The sequence below is a fragment of the Sycon ciliatum genome, chromosome 10, assembly GCF_964019385.1.
Source record: "Sycon ciliatum chromosome 10, ocSycCili1.1, whole genome shotgun sequence".
In the NCBI taxonomy this organism is placed as follows: Eukaryota; Metazoa; Porifera; class Calcarea; order Leucosolenida; family Sycettidae; genus Sycon; species Sycon ciliatum.
The window spans coordinates 28,980,200-29,001,076 of NC_088652.1; the positions used below are offsets into that span (position 1 = coordinate 28,980,200).

At 48.2% G+C, this 20,877-nt stretch overlaps 1 protein-coding gene across 1 annotated transcript in view; it reads left to right on the forward strand.

Annotated features, from left to right (window-relative positions):
• Positions 1 to 424: 424 nt before the first annotated feature.
• The window catches only part of LOC135826830 (uncharacterized), a 22,525-nt gene continuing 2,072 nt past the window's right edge, over positions 425 to 20,877 (forward strand). The window contains exons 1-5 of the mRNA XM_065339431.1: positions 425 to 428; positions 597 to 776; positions 8,136 to 11,168; positions 16,140 to 16,383; positions 18,186 to 20,877. The exon at positions 18,186 to 20,877 is cut by the window's right edge and continues 2,072 nt beyond it. Coding sequence (XP_065195503.1) covers positions 425 to 428; positions 597 to 776; positions 8,136 to 11,168; positions 16,140 to 16,383; positions 18,186 to 20,877 — 6,153 coding nt within the window. The remainder of the gene's footprint in view (positions 429 to 596; positions 777 to 8,135; positions 11,169 to 16,139; positions 16,384 to 18,185) is intronic.

The window sequence follows — 20,877 nt, forward strand, 5'->3', positions numbered from 1 at the left end:
AATCACTAAAAGAAAGAAAAAGAGATACTTAAAGTAATTTATACAAAAGAGAAAGAACAAGGAACTACAAGTTACGCTATACTGTCCACTACCACCACCAGTTACTAAACAATCCGCTCATGCGATAACATTGCACGACCGTCAGTACCGTCGGTCAGTGCCGTGCAATGTTTTCGCATGAGCTGATTGTTTAGTAACTGGTGGTGTTAGTGGACAGTATAGCGTCACTTGTACTTCCTTGGTCTTTCTCTTTTGTATAAATTAAACCTTGGCTCTCCATCTGAGTACAATCCTGCTCACTGAACGTAATCATATGAATTTCGGGCAAGGCCTATCTTCAGGAAGATGGTTATTTGAACAGTTGTTGTTGTTGTTTTTTTAGTGATTGGTGTAGCCCAGAGACCATTTGGAGAGTGTCGTGAAGATGTGTAGTTACCTTTGTCCTTGCTGATAAAATTATGCAATGCTGTCAGTGTTTCTGGCGCTCCAATGTTCTTCTTGTCATTATTTTGTCGTGTTGTTCAGCGTCATTGTCATTCATTCCCCTTATCATCGTGCTTGTTTGGTCGTTGTATTCTGTTCGTTGCGTTGATTAGTTGTGCAATGCCAGCCATTACAAGCTCCTCCAGATGGCGCAAGCAGCGTCTCTGCACCAATCAACTACGGAGAAAGTCAGATCTTCACCTGCAACACTGGTTTTAATCTTGTTGGACACAAGACACTGTCATGTGGCTCTACTGGAGTATTAAACGGCACATCTCCTCCCATTTGCCAAGGTAAAAGAGATACGAAAGCTGCGACATTTTCTAAATCCAGCCATGTGTCTAGTGGAACCATTTTAGTTCTGAGTATGGATTTATTTTGTTCAAACTCGGATGGTGAGCCAATATTCTAAGTAAAAAGAGAAAGGGCCAATAGCTTACTAGTTATGACTATAACTGTCCAACTGTCCAAGGTAACAAGGTAACAAGGTAACACGGTCTTATACAGTCAGATAGTGCGACAACAAGTCACACAACTGACAAGGATATTGAGACATTCGACGACCTGACACCTAGCTCCAACACATCTACGAAGCGCAAACCAACAACCTTCCAACTTGGAAGGCTCAGGCTCAGATCTTTCCGCACCTGAGCCTTCCAAGTTGGAAGGTTGTTGCTTTGCGCTTCGTAAATGTGTTGGAGCTAGGTGTCAGGCCATATGAAAACATAGGAGGGGAAGGTGAGCGCAACCAAGACAAGCACGAGCTGAAAATCTCAGCTGTGAAGGACGTTGGCAGATGTACATGCATGTCGATGACGATATTGGCAAGACCATTAAGCAATACGATACGGTGGACTAAGTATTCATATAACTTAGAACCTTCCGAGTTGGAAGGCTGTTGAAGTGCGCACCCAAGACGTGCTAGAGCTGATAGCCGGTTAGCTGTAGAACGTCGGTACCGTCGGTCAGTGTCGTGCAATGTTATCGCATGAGCTGATTGTTTAGTAACTGGTTGTGTTAACGGACATAATAGCGTACTTTGTAGTTCCTTGGTCCTTTTCTTTATTATAAATAATTTAATAATAGTGTCTAAGTAATCAGCGAGGAGACAACCATGTATTGGAACAAGGAGGACGAGCTGAAGTGACATTTTATATTGTTTTCGCTTCGTTTCCTTTGCTTAACATTGCAGTGCTGCCAACCTTTCGTATTTTTTCCGTATTTGCCCAGAAATCACTCCTGCATTAGCAGTACGGAATTTGAGCGAAATGGTATCGAAAATTGAAGAGGATAGATAGATCATCCACAGATATGTAGAAGTATTGTGAGCGCAAGTTGAGCGATGAATGTCCCTGTCAAAGCGAGTTCATGCCATGCTTCGACTACATGTGGCACAAAATATCATGTTGTGAACTCGTGCTACATGTCACACATGTTTTTCATTAGAAAATCCCGGCAGCCACCGAGAAGTATGTGAGTGTGAAAAAAAGCACACAATTCAAGCAATGCACGCGGCAGTACACTGGCAGTACGGAAAAACACTGCAAAATACGGAAAATCAGAAGCCGCAGTACGCAAAACAGACCCACGTGGCTCAGGTCAGGTGATTGCTACCAGACATGGCCCCCAGTAGTAGGCCTTGCCCGAGAATTGCTAGCAATTCTGCTATCAAAATATCGACGAATTTTGACGCGAGAATTTGCTGGCAAAATGCAGCAAAATATCGGTATGTTCGCTGGAAATTGGGAGATTTTGCACATATACGGTGCACTTGACTCATTTTCGCATATTTTGCCAATGCATGACTTACATTTTCTCATTTTTGCCAATGCATGACTTACTTTTTCTCATTTTTGCCAGCACATGACCCACTTTCGGTCATTTTTCCCACACGTGACACCAAGTATAGCCTCGCATTCGAGCAAATCGGAGCAAAATATCGAGTGGCCGGGCAAAATATTGGCGATGAGCCAGCAAAATTTTACGGCACAATATCGAAGCTTCACTGGCAAAATCCGGCTTGTAGCCACAGCCCCCAGTTAAAATAGCTCAGGTCATGTGACTGCTGCTATCCATGGCTCCCAGTCAAAATAGCTCAGGTCATGTGACTGCTGCTAACCATGGCTCCCAGTGAAGGTTCAATATTTTGCTGATGACTCATTGTCAATTTTTTTGCTTTCATTTTGCCAGGCCACTCGATATTTTGCTCCCTTTTCGCCCCAATGCGAGGCCAAATTTGTAACGTTATCACCCGTGGGAAAGCAGACTGAAAGTGGGTCGGTCAGGTGTTGGCAAAATGAGAAAAAGTGAGTCACGTGGTGACAAAAAAATGTGCGAAAATGGGTCACGTACTGCGCATAAGGATCACATCTCCAAATTTTCAACCAACATGCCAACTCTTGCTCCATTTTGCCAGCAATTTTTTCAAACATTCTTCGCTATTTTGTTAGCGGAATTACAATTGCTAGCAGAATCGGGCTATGCATAAATCCATAGCCCCAGTCAAAATTGCTCAGGTCATCTCACTGCTGCTATCCACGATCGTGTTTAAATCGGCACAAAACACCCCTAGCCAGAGTGGCCTGACTGCGATAAACACAGCCAGCTAAACACAGCCAGCTTTCACAGTCTAGTAGAATCCCTGCCAGCTACACATGTCTCATGCTACTCAGTTGTTGCATTACCGCCTTGGCAATTGCCAAGTCCTGCCTGGGAGCGGTTTTTCCAGCCGTGCTGCTACCCACAGTCAACTGAGAACTTGTGGCCAGGCACAAGGGGTACATGGATGCGGCTAATGGGGTCTTTCTCGGCACTTGTGCCAGTGGTTGTGAGACGTATCCACTCACCCCCACCGTTAGGCGCTGCATCTGCCGCTAGGGTTTACTGGGTGTTACCGGCTGTCGTGAGTTCCCTTCGGGAACTAGTCGTTTTAATTTCGTAAATTTCGTAAGGCTCCTGCCACTTACTAAATTAACACTCTTACTAAACGCTGTCATGTCGACTTGTTCAGTACTCTATGGACCTGCGTAGTAGCTCCCGATCGATGGCATTTCCGAATGTTTAAAAATAGTGTTGAGTCCGAAGAAGGACAACTGACGACATCTTCTCCAGAAATTACAACGGACAACGGGAACAGGTAGGTTGATGGGAACCACATTTATTTTAGACGACGAGACAAGAGGCCAAGACGAATGAAACAACTACATTGTGATTATTGAAGAGAGAGAGATCGACTGAGAAACAACGCAATATAAAGGGCCTGGGTAGCTATGGCAAACATGGGCGCGCAAGTAGCTACCCAGGCCAACGGAACGAAAGGTGAGTATGACGTAGTACGGGTGCATGCGCTGTGGCAAAGCAAATCCGCAACCTTAAGACCCGAAAGGCTGCGGGAGCGGACGGTATTTCTCATGAACTCCTGAAACTATTTTGTTCCAGTATTGCATACCCTCTCAGCATCATCTTTAACCTCACTTTTGCAACTGGTGCTTTCCCTGCTATTTGGAAACACGCAATTGTAACTCCGGTCTTTAAGAACAAGGGAAGTAAGCTCGATGCATCGAATTACCGCCCGATCTCGTTATTGTCAACAATCTCCAAGCTGTGTGAACGTATTATGTACAACCACTTATACACTTACCTGTCCCTTGTTCTACATCCGTCCCAGTCTGGATTCCGAAAAGGCGACTCTACGTCCTGGCAGCTTCTCAGACTTGTTCAATCGATGTCTTCTGTTCGTGAGAACGGCCATTACAGCATGCTATGTTTCTTTGATCTAAGCAAGGCCTTCGACACAGTATGGACACGCGGGCTCCTATACAAGCTGTCGCGCCATGGAATCATGGTACTTGCTTCACGTGGCTCAGTACTTACCTGACGGGCAGACAGCAAAGGGTGCGTGTCGGCTCTGCTCTGTCTGCCAAAGGGCATGTACGGTCTGGAGTTCCTCAGGGATCAATCCTGGGGCCTCTCCTCTTTCTTATGTATGTAAACGATCTGGCAGAAATGGATCACACATCACTATATGCTGATGATACAGCACTACTTGTGACAGCACCCACTCTCCCCGAGGCTAGTGCCAAGTTACAGTCCAACATAGATGGCGTTATTCATTGGATGGAAAAATGGAAATTGCAGCCCAACTCTTCGAAAACTGCTGTAATGTGTATCCCCCCCAGTTGTTCCTGTGACCTATCTTCATTAGTAACCAGTCCCTTCACCTTTCCAGGCACCACAACCCCGCTCTGCATCGTTGAAAAAAACAAGCATCTTGGCGTCATTATTGACCAACACTTAACCTGGAAATCCCAGATCGAACATTTAGACAGCCGTGTTAGCTCAGTAATGGGATTTCTCTCATCACACATCACCCACCTCAGGGGCGTACGCCGCTCGCCTCCAGGAGTGGTTCCCATGCCACCTGATGAACCAAAATTCCACACAAATTCAATTGAAGTGCTATTTTTCGTATCCCACGGCCGGAGTTTCTGCATCTTCTCCTCAGACTGGGTGAAATTAACATCCACAAGCTGCTGGACGATGTCATTGCTACGCACTTTTGATTTTACGTTTCATGGATGTTTTGTTCAGCATGACGATTGCATGCAGTTTTGAAAGCTGCCTACAAGTTTCGAATCATCTGGAGCAAACATCACACTGGGCAAGCAGAAGCCACCATTGCACGCCGGTCAAAAGACTACCCAGGGTAACTCCTCTAATAGCAAGGATAGTTGAAAGTGGCGCTGTTTCCCATCCGTCTGGACACGCACAGGAAATGAAATCCTTCGCCTTCGGTGGCGCACAATGATTATCGATGACGGAGATCTTTTCCGTGTCCGGCAAATTTCGGGGGACTGGATTCCACTGTGGACGTCGACGTTCAGAATATCCCTTCCAACACACTCCCATGTCACTAAAGTAAGTTTTGGATGATCCAGCAGCTTCCAACAGCGGTCGCTCTACAGCTTCGCCGACAATTTCTTCCGCAGCGCGGCTCGTTGCATGCAGACTTCGCTTGCAAGTCAGGTGCATCTGCATTCTCATCTAACGCTTGACCTTCGCCACTAGCACTGGCTACATGCTTTCGGCCTGCTGCTCAAAATAGCTCTGAATAGAGCTCCGGCCCTCTGGATGTCGACGCTTCATTTTTCTTTTCCACAAAAGCATCGTCCGAAACACGACCAACTTTGTCAAAACAAACTGCAAAGGAAAATTTGACTCTGAGATCGAGGAATCCGGCGATGTACCTAGTTGAACCCAGTTCAGTACGCTGTTACGACTTTCACACCTGGGCTACAGTCACCGTCCTCGGACCGTCAGGCGGACTCGCACTGCATGCACTTGCGCTGCTATAGCGCTAGTGCACTTGCACTGCGAGCGCTGGGCCTGGATCAAGAACTTCTCTGTACCCATATCGAAGTTTTTTTACTGGTTCCCGGGCATCCCGGGAACCGCCCTATGTACGCCCCTGCACCTCCACACCGACTGTCGCCATGTTATCTACACATCTTACATTCTGCCTATTTTTGATTACTGCTGCATAATTTGGGCTGGCATTTCTAAAACACTGATTGCTCGACTCGAAGTTATGCATGGGCGTCTTTTGAAAATATTATTTCGGCTTCCTCGCCTGACTCCAAGCGCAGACTTATACCGCCTTGCTTCTACTGTGCCGCTCTCGGTCCGCGTGCGTTTTTTGGCATGCCAGACAATTCATAATATTAAGCTGGGCATTGCTCCTCTTCATGCTCTCTCCTGCCTAAGCTGGTTTGCTCAATCTCAAGACTTGCGCACCAGAAACTCTCTCCGCTTCCCTATTGCGCGGTCCGCCTCTATGATAACATCTCCCCTCTTCCTTGCTTACCGCCATTGGTCTCTCCTCCCACAACATCTAAAATCCTGCCAATGTTACAATACATTCACACAGCTACTGCAGAATGCAACATAGTAGTTGATATCCAGCCCTGCCCTAGCTTCTCTTGCTTTTCAGTTCCCCTTTCATTCTTTTTTTTTCTCCCCTCTAGCTCTATTACCACCATGGCTGGCTATCGCCCACATCACCATTTCATCGGCTAGTGCCACGTGATTGTGAATAAATAATAAAAAAATAAATAAAAAATAATGCAGGCCAGCCAGCTTAGGAAAGGTTGCAGGTAAGATTGTTAGGGAGGAGGCACCTAACAATAGCTACGAAGTGCTCTTTTCCACAGTTTACGAATACTATTGGCTTGCGAAATATAATTGATATAGCAACAAGAATAACTGTTTGCACTGCAAGCATTTCCTAAATGGCGACATGTATGAGTGCACTGTTCCGACAAAGAAAGCGTTTACGTAGCACAATGCTCAGAATAGTTATCTGATAGGGCGTGTATCTCCGTCTACAATACCGTAAAGTAACCTTGTCAAGACGACCACTTGGATAAGGCAACCAACTGTCCCAGAAGACCACTGCAACCCCCGGATCAAGGGATGCTTTTACAAGTCAAATGGCCCTGGATAAGGAGACTGCCTGGTAACAGAGACCAGATATTGAAGGTCCCTTGAGCGGTCGCCTTAGATAGGTTCCACTGTATGTGTAGCCCACTCCGTCCTGCTGGACATGTACCATTGTGTCGAGTTCTTCTCCTCATTTTAGTTCATCATGCAGTGAGTCGAGTGTTCAATAGTAAAAAAAATAATAAATGAATAAATAAAAGTTGTAGAAAGGAAAAGGACATATGGATACGAGTTAAGAGTAACTCTCCATCACTGTAACTGGATACTATATACAGTCAGAAAGTGCAATAACTAGGCACAAAACTGACAAGAGTACTGAGACATTCGACGTCCTGACACCTAGCTTCACCACATCTCCGTAGCGCCAACCGACAGCCTTCCAACTTGGAAGGTTCAAGGTTATGGAAAAGACCAAAGAGGGGAAGGCAAGCGCAACGAAAACGAGCAAAAGCCACAGTCCCAGTGGAACAAAATAATGTCGAATGTTACTGGACGATGACGAGACCAGTACGATATTTGACAAAGCGGTCTAACTACAATTCGAAGCAGCAAAGCAGCACACCACTCAACTTGGGTGGGTCATAAATATCAAAGATAAGTAAAGAAAGGGGAAGCTTTGCGAAAACGAATTGTACAAGCCGAAAGCCAAACTCCTACAGTACTCCTCATGCATGACATTGTATCCATATGTCCTTTTCCTTTCTACAACATTTATTTATGGCTCAACATCCTAGAATAAATAAAAATATAAAAATAAAAAACTGAGGCAGGAGGCATAGAGATCACGCCGGGTATACCCAGCACAGACTATAGCGAGCGCAAATAAAGAAAATCTCTCGGTAGTAGTGAGAGTCACTGGGGCACTTAGCCAACACTACTCATAGACAGCCATTGATTTTTGTTTTTCTGCTGCTGATGCAGATGCTGCTGCTGCTGTTGCTGCTGCTGCTGCTGCTGATGCTGATGCTGATGCTTCTGCTGCTGCTGCTCCTTCTGCTGCTGCTGCTGCTGCTTCTGCTGCTGCTGGTTCTGCTGCTGCTGATGTTGATGCTGCTGCTGCTGATGCTGACACTGTTGATGCCTATACTGCAGCTGCTGATTAGGGCATTGTTGCTGCTGATATTTCTGATATTGCTGTTGCCTTTTTCCTGCAGATATTGCCGAATGCAGTGATGGTAGTCACAGCTGTAGTACCAATGCACAGTGCCAAGACACAGCTGGTTCATACACATGTATGTGTAAAAGTGGATACACCGGAAATGGCACAACTTGCAATGATATTGACGAATGTGCCAGTAAAAACCACAACTGCCACTCAGCGGCTTCATGTACAGACACTGATGGTTCATATACATGTATGTGTATTAGTGGTTACACAGGAAATGGCACAACGTGCAAGGATATCAATGAATGCAGTGATGGGACTCACACATGTAATACCAATGCACAGTGCCAAGACACTGATGGTTCATATACATGTATGTGCAATAGTGGTTACACAGGAAATGGCACAACTTGCAATGATATCAATGAATGTGTTGATGGAAGTCACACATGTAATACCAATGCACAGTGCCAAGACACTGATGGTTCATACACATGTATGTGCAATAGTGGATACATCGGAAATGGCACAACTTGCAATGATATCAATGAATGTGTTGATGGAAGTCACACATGTAATACCAATGCACAGTGCCAAGACACTGATGGTTCATACACATGTATGTGCAATAGTGGATACACAGGAAATGGCACAACTTGCAATGATATCAATGAATGTGTTGATGGAAGTCACACATGTAATACCAATGCACAGTGCCAAGACACTGATGGTTCATACACATGTATGTGCAATAGTGGATACACAGGAAATGGCATAACTTGCAATGATATCAATGAATGTGTTGATGGAAGTCACACATGTAATACCAATGCACAGTGCCAAGACACTGATGGTTCATACACATGTATGTGCAATAGTGGATACACCGGAAATGGCACAACTTGCAATGATATCAATGAATGTGTTGATGGAAGTCACACATGTAATACCAATGCACAGTGCCAAGACACTGATGGTTCATACACATGTATGTGCAATAGTGGATACACCGGAAATGGCGCAACTTGCAATGATATCAATGAATGTGTTGATGGAAGTCACACATGTAATACCAATGCACAGTGCCAAGACACTGATGGTTCATACACATGTATGTGCAATAGTGGATACACAGGAAATGGCACAACTTGCAATGATATCAATGAATGTGTTGATGGAAGTCACACATGTAATACCAATGCACAGTGCCAAGACACTGATGGTTCATACACATGTATGTGCAATAGTGGATACACAGGAAATGGCACAACTTGCAATGATATCAATGAATGTGTTGATGGAAGTCACACATGTAATACCAATGCACAGTGCCAAGACACTGATGGTTCACACACATGTATGTGCAATAGTGGATACACAGGAAATGGCACAACTTGCAATGATATCAATGAATGTGTTGATGGAAGTCACACATGTAATACCAATGCACAGTGCCAAGACACTGATGGTTCATACACATGTATGTGCAATAGTGGTTACACAGGAAATGGCACAACTTGCAATGATATCAATGAATGTGTTGATGGAAGTCACACATGTAATACCAATGCACAGTGCCAAGACACTGATGGTTCACACACATGTATGTGCAATAGTGGATACACCGGAAATGGCACAACTTGCAATGATATCAATGAATGTGTTGATGGAAGTCACACATGTAATACCAATGCACAGTGCCAAGACACTGATGGTTCATACACATGTATGTGCAATAGTGGATACACAGGAAATGGCACAACTTGCAATGATATCAATGAATGTGTTGATGGAAGTCACACATGTAATACCAATGCACAGTGCCAAGACACTGATGGTTCATACACATGTATGTGCAATAGTGGATACACAGGAAATGGCACAACTTGCAATGATATCAATGAATGTGCCAGTGGTATGAGTCATGGATGCAGTGCCAATGCTAATTGTAGTAACAATGCTGGTAGCTTCCAATGCACATGTAATACTGGATACAATGGAGACGGTAACATTTGCCGCAACGTCAATGAATGCTCTGACCCCGTTCTCCATGTTTGTCACGCAAACGCAACATGCAGTGACACGCCTGGTTCATACTTGTGTGCGTGCATTCAGGGATTCTCCGGCGACGGCGAACGCTGTGCTAACGAGGATGAATGCAGCATACTATCGCACCGCTGCCATCAGCACTCCAACTGCACTGACTTGTCGGGCTCCTACGCTTGCTCGTGTTTCCCGGGATATTCGGGAAACGGCACCCAGTGTGGCGAAATTGACGAGTGTGCAGGCTCGCTGCACGATTGTCATGGCAACGCCAGCTGTACAAACACCAATGGTTCGTTCAGATGCAACTGCCGCTCCGGTTTCTCCGGCAATGGGACGGCCTGCCGCAATGTGGACGAATGTTTGTCCACCGCCGCTCCGGGAGTGTGTCACAGGAATGCCAGCTGCTCCGATGTGATGGGCTCATACTTGTGTACGTGCGTCCAAGGCTACACGGGCAGTGGCTGGCAATGTGACAATATCGATGAATGTGCCGGCGCCAGTGGCGCTGATCACAATTGCCATGGGAACGCCACGTGCACCGACACGGCGGGCTCATTCGCGTGCGCGTGCGGCATCGGCTTCAGTGGTAACGGCACTGAGTGTTCGGACGTGGACGAGTGTGCCGGCGCGGGGCACAGTTGCCATGGCAACGCGCTGTGTCGCAACGCCGAGGGTGGCTACGTTTGCGAGTGTCGCGCGGGCTACTCTGGAAACGGCACCGCGTGCTGGAATGTGAACGAGTGCTTGATGTCAACTACCGCCACCGCCGCTACTGCTACTGCTAATGTTCCCATGGGCACTGCCCAGCCTGCAGGTCCTTGCCACCCCGATCAAGCCATGTGTAGGGATACCGACGGCTCGTACCACTGCCAGTGCCAGCCTGGATTCAGTGGTAACGGCGTGCAGTGCGCGAACGTGAACGAATGCGAGCTCGGCGTGCACACGTGCTCCGTCGGCAGGTTCTGCATTGACACCATGGGTGGGTACGGCTGCGGCTGCGTGCAAGGCGTCGTCGACAACGCTACCACCTGCGCAGGTATGTTGTAATGCAGTTACCGTTGCCAAGAGTGCATAAACACTTATCGTGCCTATCTGGGACTATAGTGGACTCTTGTATAAAAAAATTAAATAAAAAAATTCTCTTCCCTTCTAAAAAAAATTAAAAATAATAATAAAAAAACGAGAGTATGCAACTGTGGCTATGGGTCCGCGTGCGGCGCGCTGCCTTCATTACGTAACTTGCCTCCATCACGCTCTGAAAGCATGCATTCAAACCCACAATTTCTTGTACGAGCACATCCGTTTCTTGCTCGATTCGTTTCAGTACCTATGCGATCTCTAAATGTTGGCGTGTGAACTCCAGTTCCGTACGAAAGTTCATTTTAAACTAGAGGGAAAGTGTGGTGTTTGATTTTCCGCAGTGGAATGATATAACGAAGGCAGCGTGCCGCGCATCTGGCCCATAAAAAAAGAGATCAGAGTTGCGTAATCTTGTTTGTGGACTCTTGTCGTTACTCCACCTCGCTGGTTTTTTAAACTCAGCCACTTCTTAAGTAAAGACACACCTGGCAATAGTATGACCAGTCACCACCACACAAAGCTTGTCGACGCTGCAAATTTTATTCAAATGAAATCTCCAGATTTTCGCCCTTGGGGGCTTCATCAGGGCGAACATTTGGAAATATCATTTGAATAAAATTTGCAAAGTCAACGACCTTTGTGTGGTGGTGACTGACCATGATATGAATTGTCTGCAGTGGAGCCTCCGTGTTCTAAACAAACACCTGGCATTATGGCAGTAAATAGATGCCTGCCCAGTGCCCACACACATACACTCTCTGTGCCAGAACTTTGCAACCTAGAGAGTGTGTGTGGACAGGCATCTATTTACCGCCATATTGCCAGTTGTGTCTTTAACCCTTTGCATGCTGAGCCCCTTTTCTCCAATCCACTGGCCGTCCAGCGCACTGACTCTCTTGGTGGAGTATGCACTCACAGCTCCGAACGAAATTTATTCTGATTTTACTCAACCTCAACCTCAACCTCACCGTTTAGGAGCTGCATCTGCGCCTTGATCCAAGAGGGTGGTGGCGTTCCTGCGGATGCGGAAAACTGGGCCTTTGGCCGAGTCTCACGCGAACCGTGAAATTTTTTTTTTTTTTTTTACTCAACCTAGATGGATTTTCATCGTCCTGGGCTCGTTGGAAAGATCAGGACCAAGCGAATCCATCCTGGCAGCTCTCAGCTCCATAGATACATCAGGGCCACATCCACGTCCTCTCCAAATTACTCCACCGTGCCTCGGAACGGCACAACAACTCAATTTCACATTCTTGTTCGGCTTCTTGCCCAAATTCAACAGATTTTCACAATTCAAACTGCGCTGCAAAGCTCAGATCCAAGCGCTTCATTTGATGTCCATCACGCATGCGCCGTGCCAAAAGGGAAATCCCCTGGCACGCTTTGCAACAAAAAGAAGTAATGAACAAAAAAATTCGCGTTCACTCTGGGCCCTGATTTCCGTGTTCATCTTGTCGCCGCTCAATGTTATCTTATCGCGAATACCTTTATACCCCCGGAAAGATGAGGTCAAGATCTTTCCAACGGTGTATTGAATAGAGAGGTTTTGCATTCCGAATTTCGGAATGATTTTCGACTGTGCTTTTCCGAAAAAAGCGCGTTCCGAAAAACGGTATTTTCAGTGTTTTGCATTCCGAAAATCTGATTCGACGTTTCCAAGGGTTGCCATGCAAAACAAAATGGAGAGCGTCGAAGGGGTTTGAGCAGGATCAAATCCATGTGCGCAGGTCAAACTGAATTTGGGTGCGGTTCGAAGACGAGGACGGACTGATGGGGGACCAAGTGATCCAACAGCTGAAGACGAGGTTGGCGAACTACTGTCTTGTACTGTTAGTAGGCTCCAGGGCAAAGGAAGATAGAGTGTGATGAAGTGTGAGAAGATTAGTCAACATGGCGAGATCAGCGAGAGCAGCAAAACCAGCAAAAATCAAAACTACATACGTGGAAATTTTTTCAAATAATCGAGAGCAGCAGAATGCCAGAAAGCAAAAATACAAACATGAAAAATACACTTTTTTGTATTCAAATATGCACTCCCAAACATGAAAGAGCCGAAAATCCATTTTCGGAAAACCATGCACTTTCGCCACCACACTTCCGAAAGTTCGACTACTTTTTCGACTGCTGCCGCCACATTCCGAAAATAATTCCGAAATTCGGAATGCAAAACCTCTCTATTGTCGCGATGCGTTTATGTTTGACGAAGTTACGAAAGTTTGTACACTGGTCTATGCACTGCGATACAGCGCGCGAATTTTTGCGAGTTAACTCGTACGTAGTGGATCAGGTCATGCATAAAGTGCGAGTTAACTCGTACTCAGCACGCAAAGGGTTAATTAACACCATATTTATCAACCATCAGTATGGCTGCAGTGGTGTCTTCAACTTCATCCTCACTTCTTAAGTAGGCAGCAAATTATCTCTGAAAACACTGATGCAATAAGTGGACCCACATGCAGTTGGAAAGGACCTTTGTGGATCATACAATATATGCCTGGGAGTAGTGATGTAATTTAGAATTGAGTAAGACTGGCGAGAGTTCCTGTAGCTTCACATGTACAGGACGTGCAGTAGAGCGGAATGAAAAATTGAAAAATAGGGATTCACTGGCCAGAAAAAAGCCTTATTCGATCAGCTGTGTGGTGTTGACCAGGCTAAAATTAGTGGCGGTCAATTCATCAGTCTTGCAAGCTGTTGACTGGTGTACGAGTACTCCCAGCACAAGTTGTCATGTCTAACATAGCTGTTGACTGGTGAACTAGTAATCCCAGCACAAGTTGCCATGTCTAACATAGCTGTTGACTGGTGAACTAGTAATCCCAGCGCAAGTTGTCATTTCTAACATAGCTGTTGACTGGTGAACTAGTAATCCCAGCACAAGTTGTCATTTCTAACATAGCTGTTGACTGGTGAACTAGTAATCCCAGCACAAGTTGTCATGTCTAACATAGCTGTTGACTGGTGAACTAGTAATCCCAGCACAAGTTGCCATGTCTAACATAGCTGGTCGGGCATGTGTACCTGTACAGTGGGCACCAAAATATCCGGCCAATGCCATGGATACGGCAGTATGGTATGGGTTCACCTGTTCACCGGCGCTACTTCATCGTTCATGGCGGCATGCTGGCATGCATGCATTCACAGCAGGGAGTCGCAGACTACGACTCTCTGATTTCAGGCTGGATTTCTCCGGCCAGCACTGTATTTTGCTGCATGTACATGTAGCCTTTGCCTCGGCCAAAAACAGACATCAATGGACACAGTTTCACTCACAGATGCGTAGAGCTCAATTCTGAGTAAGAGCTGTTCTTCTCCTTTTAAAAAACTCAGATGTTTATCCAATAGTCTTATGTAAAGAGAAAATGACTGGTGGATTGTTTGGGCCAGGTTCCACTGCGGCCCCGCTGCCCTGCGGCACTTGCCTGCATGCAGCGGAGCAGCGCGGTTATAGGCGATTCACACGACAGGCAAATCCACATTTGCCAAGTGCCCGCAGGAAGTGAAACGTGAGGCCGCAGTTCACACGGCCGCGGGTGGCGGCCAGAGCTCCCGCGAGTATCCGGTGAGGATACGGCGTTACTGTGGTGATTTGGAATGAGTACCCAAAAACAAAGGCCAAACAACCAGGGTTCAAGACTACCGTACCATAGTACGACCTCACAGCCTCATAACTGTAAAAGTGTCCGCAGATGAGTGCATCCGCGGGCAAAAAGGCCATGGACACTTTTGATTCCCGCGGGCAAATTTTGGTCACCCGCAGGAATATCTCCATGGTGACTTTCCTGTAAACGTGGATTTGCCTGTCGTGTGAATCGCCTATAACACTGACACTCGCCATTCGCAGTGCCGCGGCTGTGCTCGACGTTGTTTTGATGACGTTTTACCTGCCTGCGCGTGCCCATGCAAAATCGAAAAAATCCTCGTATTCTGGCCTGCGCAACAAATTAAAATTTGAATCATTTCAAAATTCTCTCGTCTAAACAATGCAAAGTATGGGACACAGCAGTCGTGGCTCCCAGTTTTTGGTCAAGAATTGTAGCAAAAGCTTGTGGTGAGCTGCGGCCTCGCTGCACCAGGTCGAGCCGCAGTCAATATAGTAATGATGACGTTTCAAGCTGCGGATGACGTGCAGCGGAGCAGCGGAGCTGCAGTGGAACCAGGCCCTTAGTCATAACTAGTAACTTATAGGTCATTTTCTCTTTATATGTTCTTCTTCTTGTTCTTAAAAACCATGTACATGTATGTGTGTGTGTCCAACCTGTCGGAAGGCTACCCTCTTGCCAAAGCGTTTTTGGAAGTTGGACTAGTTTCGGCTCCACAATCCAGTGTGTCGTTACTATAATAGCTTTCATGGCTGAGGTTGTTGGTACGTCTGTTGGCCCTGGGTTCCCAGTACCCAGTTGCCGAGGCTGGTTGGTAAAATAACTCCAATTTCACTTCAAGGTACCAGTGCATCTAGTGTCTGCTTTTATCAAAGCAGCGTGCTGTCTATACTGGTTACCCCAGCAAGTGTAGGGTGTGCATAGGTAACTGTCTTGGCCGTTTTATGCCGATGTACTCCGTGTGGTGTAGACCAGGTGTGCATTGGGGGGTCGATTCACATGGCTTTGCCAGTTGTGTGGATTAGACAGTTATCTCGCGCTTGTCTTGATCTGTTTCAATCAGAATCAGATCCGCTATCGTTGCTATAAAGAGAAAATCTGTGGGTGCACATCCAGTGCATTTGCAGATTTGCGTGCTTCTCTTGCGACGGGCGTATACATGGTACATGGTACATGGTGTGTGTGTGTGTGTGTGTGTATGTGTGTGTGTGTATGTGTGTGTATGTGTGTGTATGTGTGTGTGTGTGTGTATGGTGTGTGTGTGCGTGTGTGTGTGTGTGTGTGTGTGTGCGCGTGCGTGTGTGCGTGTGCGTGTGTTTCCCCAGGTTCGCAAAACACAGGAAAGAATTCTGGCTCGGCGTCGGTGCGGCAACCGCTGATCATCGCCGCTGGAGCAGCTCTGTTGATTATCATTGTCATTGCCTTCTTCGCCTTCAACAGACGCAAGGCTAAGAGCCGTGGCCTTGGCAATCTGGATGGACCTGGCGTTGGCGTTGGTGGAGGTCCTGCAAGCTCCTCTCATAGGGGCAGCAAAGTGGACGAGAAAACGCTGAAAATCATCGGCAATAGGTAATTGCAAACGGTTGCAGCGTATGTGTTGCTTTGCTGGCGGTGTGCTGTGACCAGGCCCAGAGTCAGCTTCTGAGGGGTGGTTTGGCCCCAAGTTGGCCTCAGGACCGATTATTTCCCCCATGTCCAATTTCAAAATCCTGGGAGGATACATCTCTAGCGCTGTGCATCATATGTTCATTACATACTTCAAAATAATCATGCTGAGCAACCCATGAACACTGGAATTGGTAAAAACTGGTACGGCCATGACCGCACCAGTTTTTACCAGTGGCGCCGGCCCTGGCTGTGGCAACATGTCGAGGTCGGCTGGACAGCGCAGGTGTGGTGTGGTGGTTGAAGGCAATCCGTCAGTGACAGGGCTGAATGCTCCTGCCAGGCGCGTGCCCCGTATGGGTACCCGGAACTCCCCCTTTTTTGCTCAAAATGCAGGATTTTGCTTCATTTTTTGAAAAATTCCCGGGGAAGCCTCCCTGAAGGGCACCGGCGCACGCGCCTGCCTGCTTACCTCCATTTTATTGCATTCCTGCTAGAAGTATCCATGCCGCGTACGGATCAGAGTGAGAGGGAGAGTGAGTGAGTGAGAGGGCGAGGGTGTGGGTGAGTGAGTGTGTGAGCGAGCGAGTGTGTGAGGGAGCGAGTGTGTGAGCGAGCCAGTGTGTAGGTCAGTGAGTGAGTGAGTGAGTGAGTGAGTGAGTGTGTGGGTGAGTGAGTGAGTGAGTGAGTGTGTTGGTGAGCGAGCCAGTGTGTGGGTGAGTGAGCGAGTGTGTGAGCCAGCCAGTATGTGGGTGATTGAGCGAGCGAGTGTGTGAGCGAGCCAGTGTGTGGGTGAGTGAGTGAGTGAGTGGGTGAGAGAGTGAGCGAGTCAGTGAGTGAGTGAGTGAGTGAGTGAAGGAGGAGGTAAGGAGTGACTGTGAGAGGGAGAGATAGGGAGAGACAAATAGAGAGACAAATAGAGACACAAATAGAGAGATAAAGAGTGGGAGGAGTCATACTGCAGATCTTGTGGAATAGCCTGTCTACCTCCTTTTGTCGCTGAGTTCCGCACATCAGTTGGCCATTACATTACAATCGGACTCTCAATCCTTCCACCATGCAGCCTCAGCTGATCCACATGGATTGGATTGGTTTATTTGATGTCGAAGAACAAACATGCAGTGTTGCCTTATGACATGAGATCGACTACACATCCCTTGCTCATCATCATCACAGCAACGGAAATTCCATTGAGGCCCTTTCTCGCACCCCATGCAATGGTCCAGCAATCCACACTGCCTGTATCACCTTTGTTGAAACTTTTTTGAATGAATTTTTCAAAGAACCACACACCATTTGACAACACACAAAGCAGCCAAGCAGCGAGGAGACATACTCTATGGAATGACGACTTTTACCTTTAACTTGTGTGTGTGTGTGTGTGTGTGTGTGTATCTAATACTGTCTATGTGTGTTTGTGTGTGTGTGTGTCTAATATGTGTTTGTGTTTGTGTGTGTGCGTGTGTGTGTGTGTGTACGTGTGTGTGTTTATGTGTGTTTGTGCATGTGTGTGTGTGTGTGTGTGTGTTTGTGTGTGTGTCTAATATGTGTGTGTGTGTTTGTACGTGTGTGTACGTGTGTGTGTGTTTATGTGTGTGCATGTGTGTGTGTGTGTGTGTGTGTGTGTGTGTGTGTGTGTGTGTGCGCGCGCGTGTGCGTGTGTACGATGTGTGATGCATAATGCATGCACATGTGCATGTGGGTGTGTATACGTGTGCGCATGTCTGCATGCGCTTGTGCGTACGCACTGCCACTCTCACATGCAGTGTTCACTACTGGCATGCCAGCGACAATGAAGGCAAAGCAGAGAGCTGCAACACACCCACGCAGAAGACGCCTCTCAAGTATTCGGCGAGCGGATTCAGCGCGGCCGGCAGCGACACGGACAGCGAGAGCCAGATCGTACAGGGCCGCAAGAACACGTTCAGCATGCCCGATGTCTTCAGCTCCGCCGTCAAACAGAGCAACAGCAGGATGCTGTCCAGCAGCAGTCAATGGGGCGGCGACATGGACGCCACCCAGGAATACCCTACGGACATACCGGAGCTGCTGCTTGACCCAGACAACTTCAGCCTACCCGGCGGAGCTGCGCTGGCAGACTCCTACATGAATATGGAACCCGCCGCAAAGAAGGATCTTGAAAATCGCCACTCTGTTCTGACGTGTTCCGATTCGCTGCCCTTCTATGACCAGGCTCCCTCGCACGGCAACTGCAAACGCAGCACTACGGACAACAAGTCGCAGCTGCGGTGCGAAAACCATTACGGCAGCCTGAGCGCTCTGCGCCGAGATCAACCGTTTGCCACCGACACCGGCAACAAACACTACTACTCGAATGTGAGCAACCAGCACGGTGGCAACCCGGGGTCATCCTCATCCCCATGGCAACCAGACATTGACTCCTCCATGACGAAGATGAAGCAAGCGGAGGGTGAGGAAATGGCCAGCGCCGGTGGTGTTGGTCTTGGTGGTCGTCGCCACATGACTATCTGCGGTGTATCCGAAGTCCACGGTCAGGTGACTGGGACTGGTAATGAACCACGCTATGCCAAGGGCTTCAGACGTAAGCAGGCACGCAACTCAGCTCCCGACGGCTCTGAGAGCAACGCCGGATACTCGCGACCGCGGCCACGGAGCAAAACATCATCGGCAGGGAGCTCCAAGGGCCTGAGTGACTCGCTGTCCGACCAAGCTCTCAGCGGCCTGCCTCCCGGCAGCGACGATTGCTACTCGGCAGTTCATAAGAAGCCACTGACCAACAGGCAGTCGGGCGGAAACCGCAGAGAGAGCAGCGATTCATCAGTAGCAAAGCAGATCTACGCCACGCCAAACACCAAGAGGCACTCACTGGGCGCCCCTCACTCCGTTCTCACGAGCATCAGCGCGGATCTCGAATCCGTAGACCAGACCCTCGCCGGTATCCAGCACAGCGCAGAAGAGGGAGCATTGTCTGCATCGCCGATCAGTATCCGTACCCTAGGCAACCAGAGCATCTGCCAGAGCAATCCGGGAAATCCCGTGTTTGTCTTCGAAGATCAGAGCAGCAATCGCGACGAGACGCTGCAGTCGGGAGGAGGAGGAGGAGCGGAGGAGGGCCGTCGCGACCGAATACCGTCACTTGGCTACGAGGATATGCACGCTAGTACAGGGAGACCCGAACAGTTGACCACCAATGGAGAGGCATCAAACGTCCCAGCAGGGACGGCACTCCACCAGAAGAAACAGCAACGCATGCATCAGCAGCAGCAGCAAAAGCATGACTCGAGTGTGCTCCACCCTGAGCTTGTGGCAAAGGGCCTTCTCCAGCATGACGCCGGCAGTTTTCCATCGGATTTTTACGACAGCGTCATGGACGACAACCTATCGGTAAAGGTCAGAACTGCACCTGTTGCCACTCTGCACACTGGTGGCATTGGCAATCAGCTGTTCTATGATTCCATCACTTCCAAGATGGTGCAGTACGCCAACACGGAGTCGCGAGCGCCGGACGCCACCAGTGACACCTGCACCTATTCGGATGCGCTGGAACGAAATGACACGTGCGGAACGTATAGCAGCGAGTACGATCACGTCTCAGGCGGACAGATGTATGACCATGCTGACGGACGGAGCAATCATTCCGGCCAGCAAGCATACGATCACGCTGAAGGAGGCGACGGCCATGGTCAACTCAGTGCCGATGAACATGCCTACGATCATGCCGATGGACACAGCGAAGTGACTGCCCCCGGCACCACCAGCAGCCGCCTTGCCGTGCATAAGGGTACTGGCCAGTCTCAAGCGGGGATTGTGTCCGGAAGAAAATCAGATGCCATGATGTCAGTTGCCAGCATGGACCAGCACCAGCAGAAGCAGCAGCAGCAGCACCATCAGAAGCAAGAGCAACGCAGCCCCGCCAAAGCTTCCACCAGCGATCGCTTTGTCCAAATGGCTGCTGAGGACAATATGTATGACAGCATACAGCAGCCGAAGCACAATCGCGACGAGAAGTTTTCATCTGTCACCCTGCACCAGGAGGATACGTATACCGAACTGCCGGCATGGGTGACCACACGAAATACCGACAACACCAATCAGCAACAGCAGCACCAGAAACAACGGCAGCAGCAGCAGCGTCACCAGAAGCAAGAAGGCAACAAGAGCCAGTTTGGAACGCAGAACAGTCTGACTAAGAGTAAGGCATCCGGGCTCAAGCGCTTGATCAAGAAAGGCATGGGCGGAACGGTGGACAATGATGTGGTCATCACCTCCAGTAGCTCCGACACCAGTATAGATCGGCTACCGGAGTACGCGACGTTCTCCGGTCAGCACGGCACCCGCAGCGGCCACAGTCCACGTTCGCAGACCAACAGCAGACTCCCGTCAGCATCGTCGGGTTCGCTGTCCAGCAGGCAGGCCACCGGCAGCATTGGAGCGGCAGTGGCTGCAGCTCCCACCAGCGCATACGACGACCTGTAT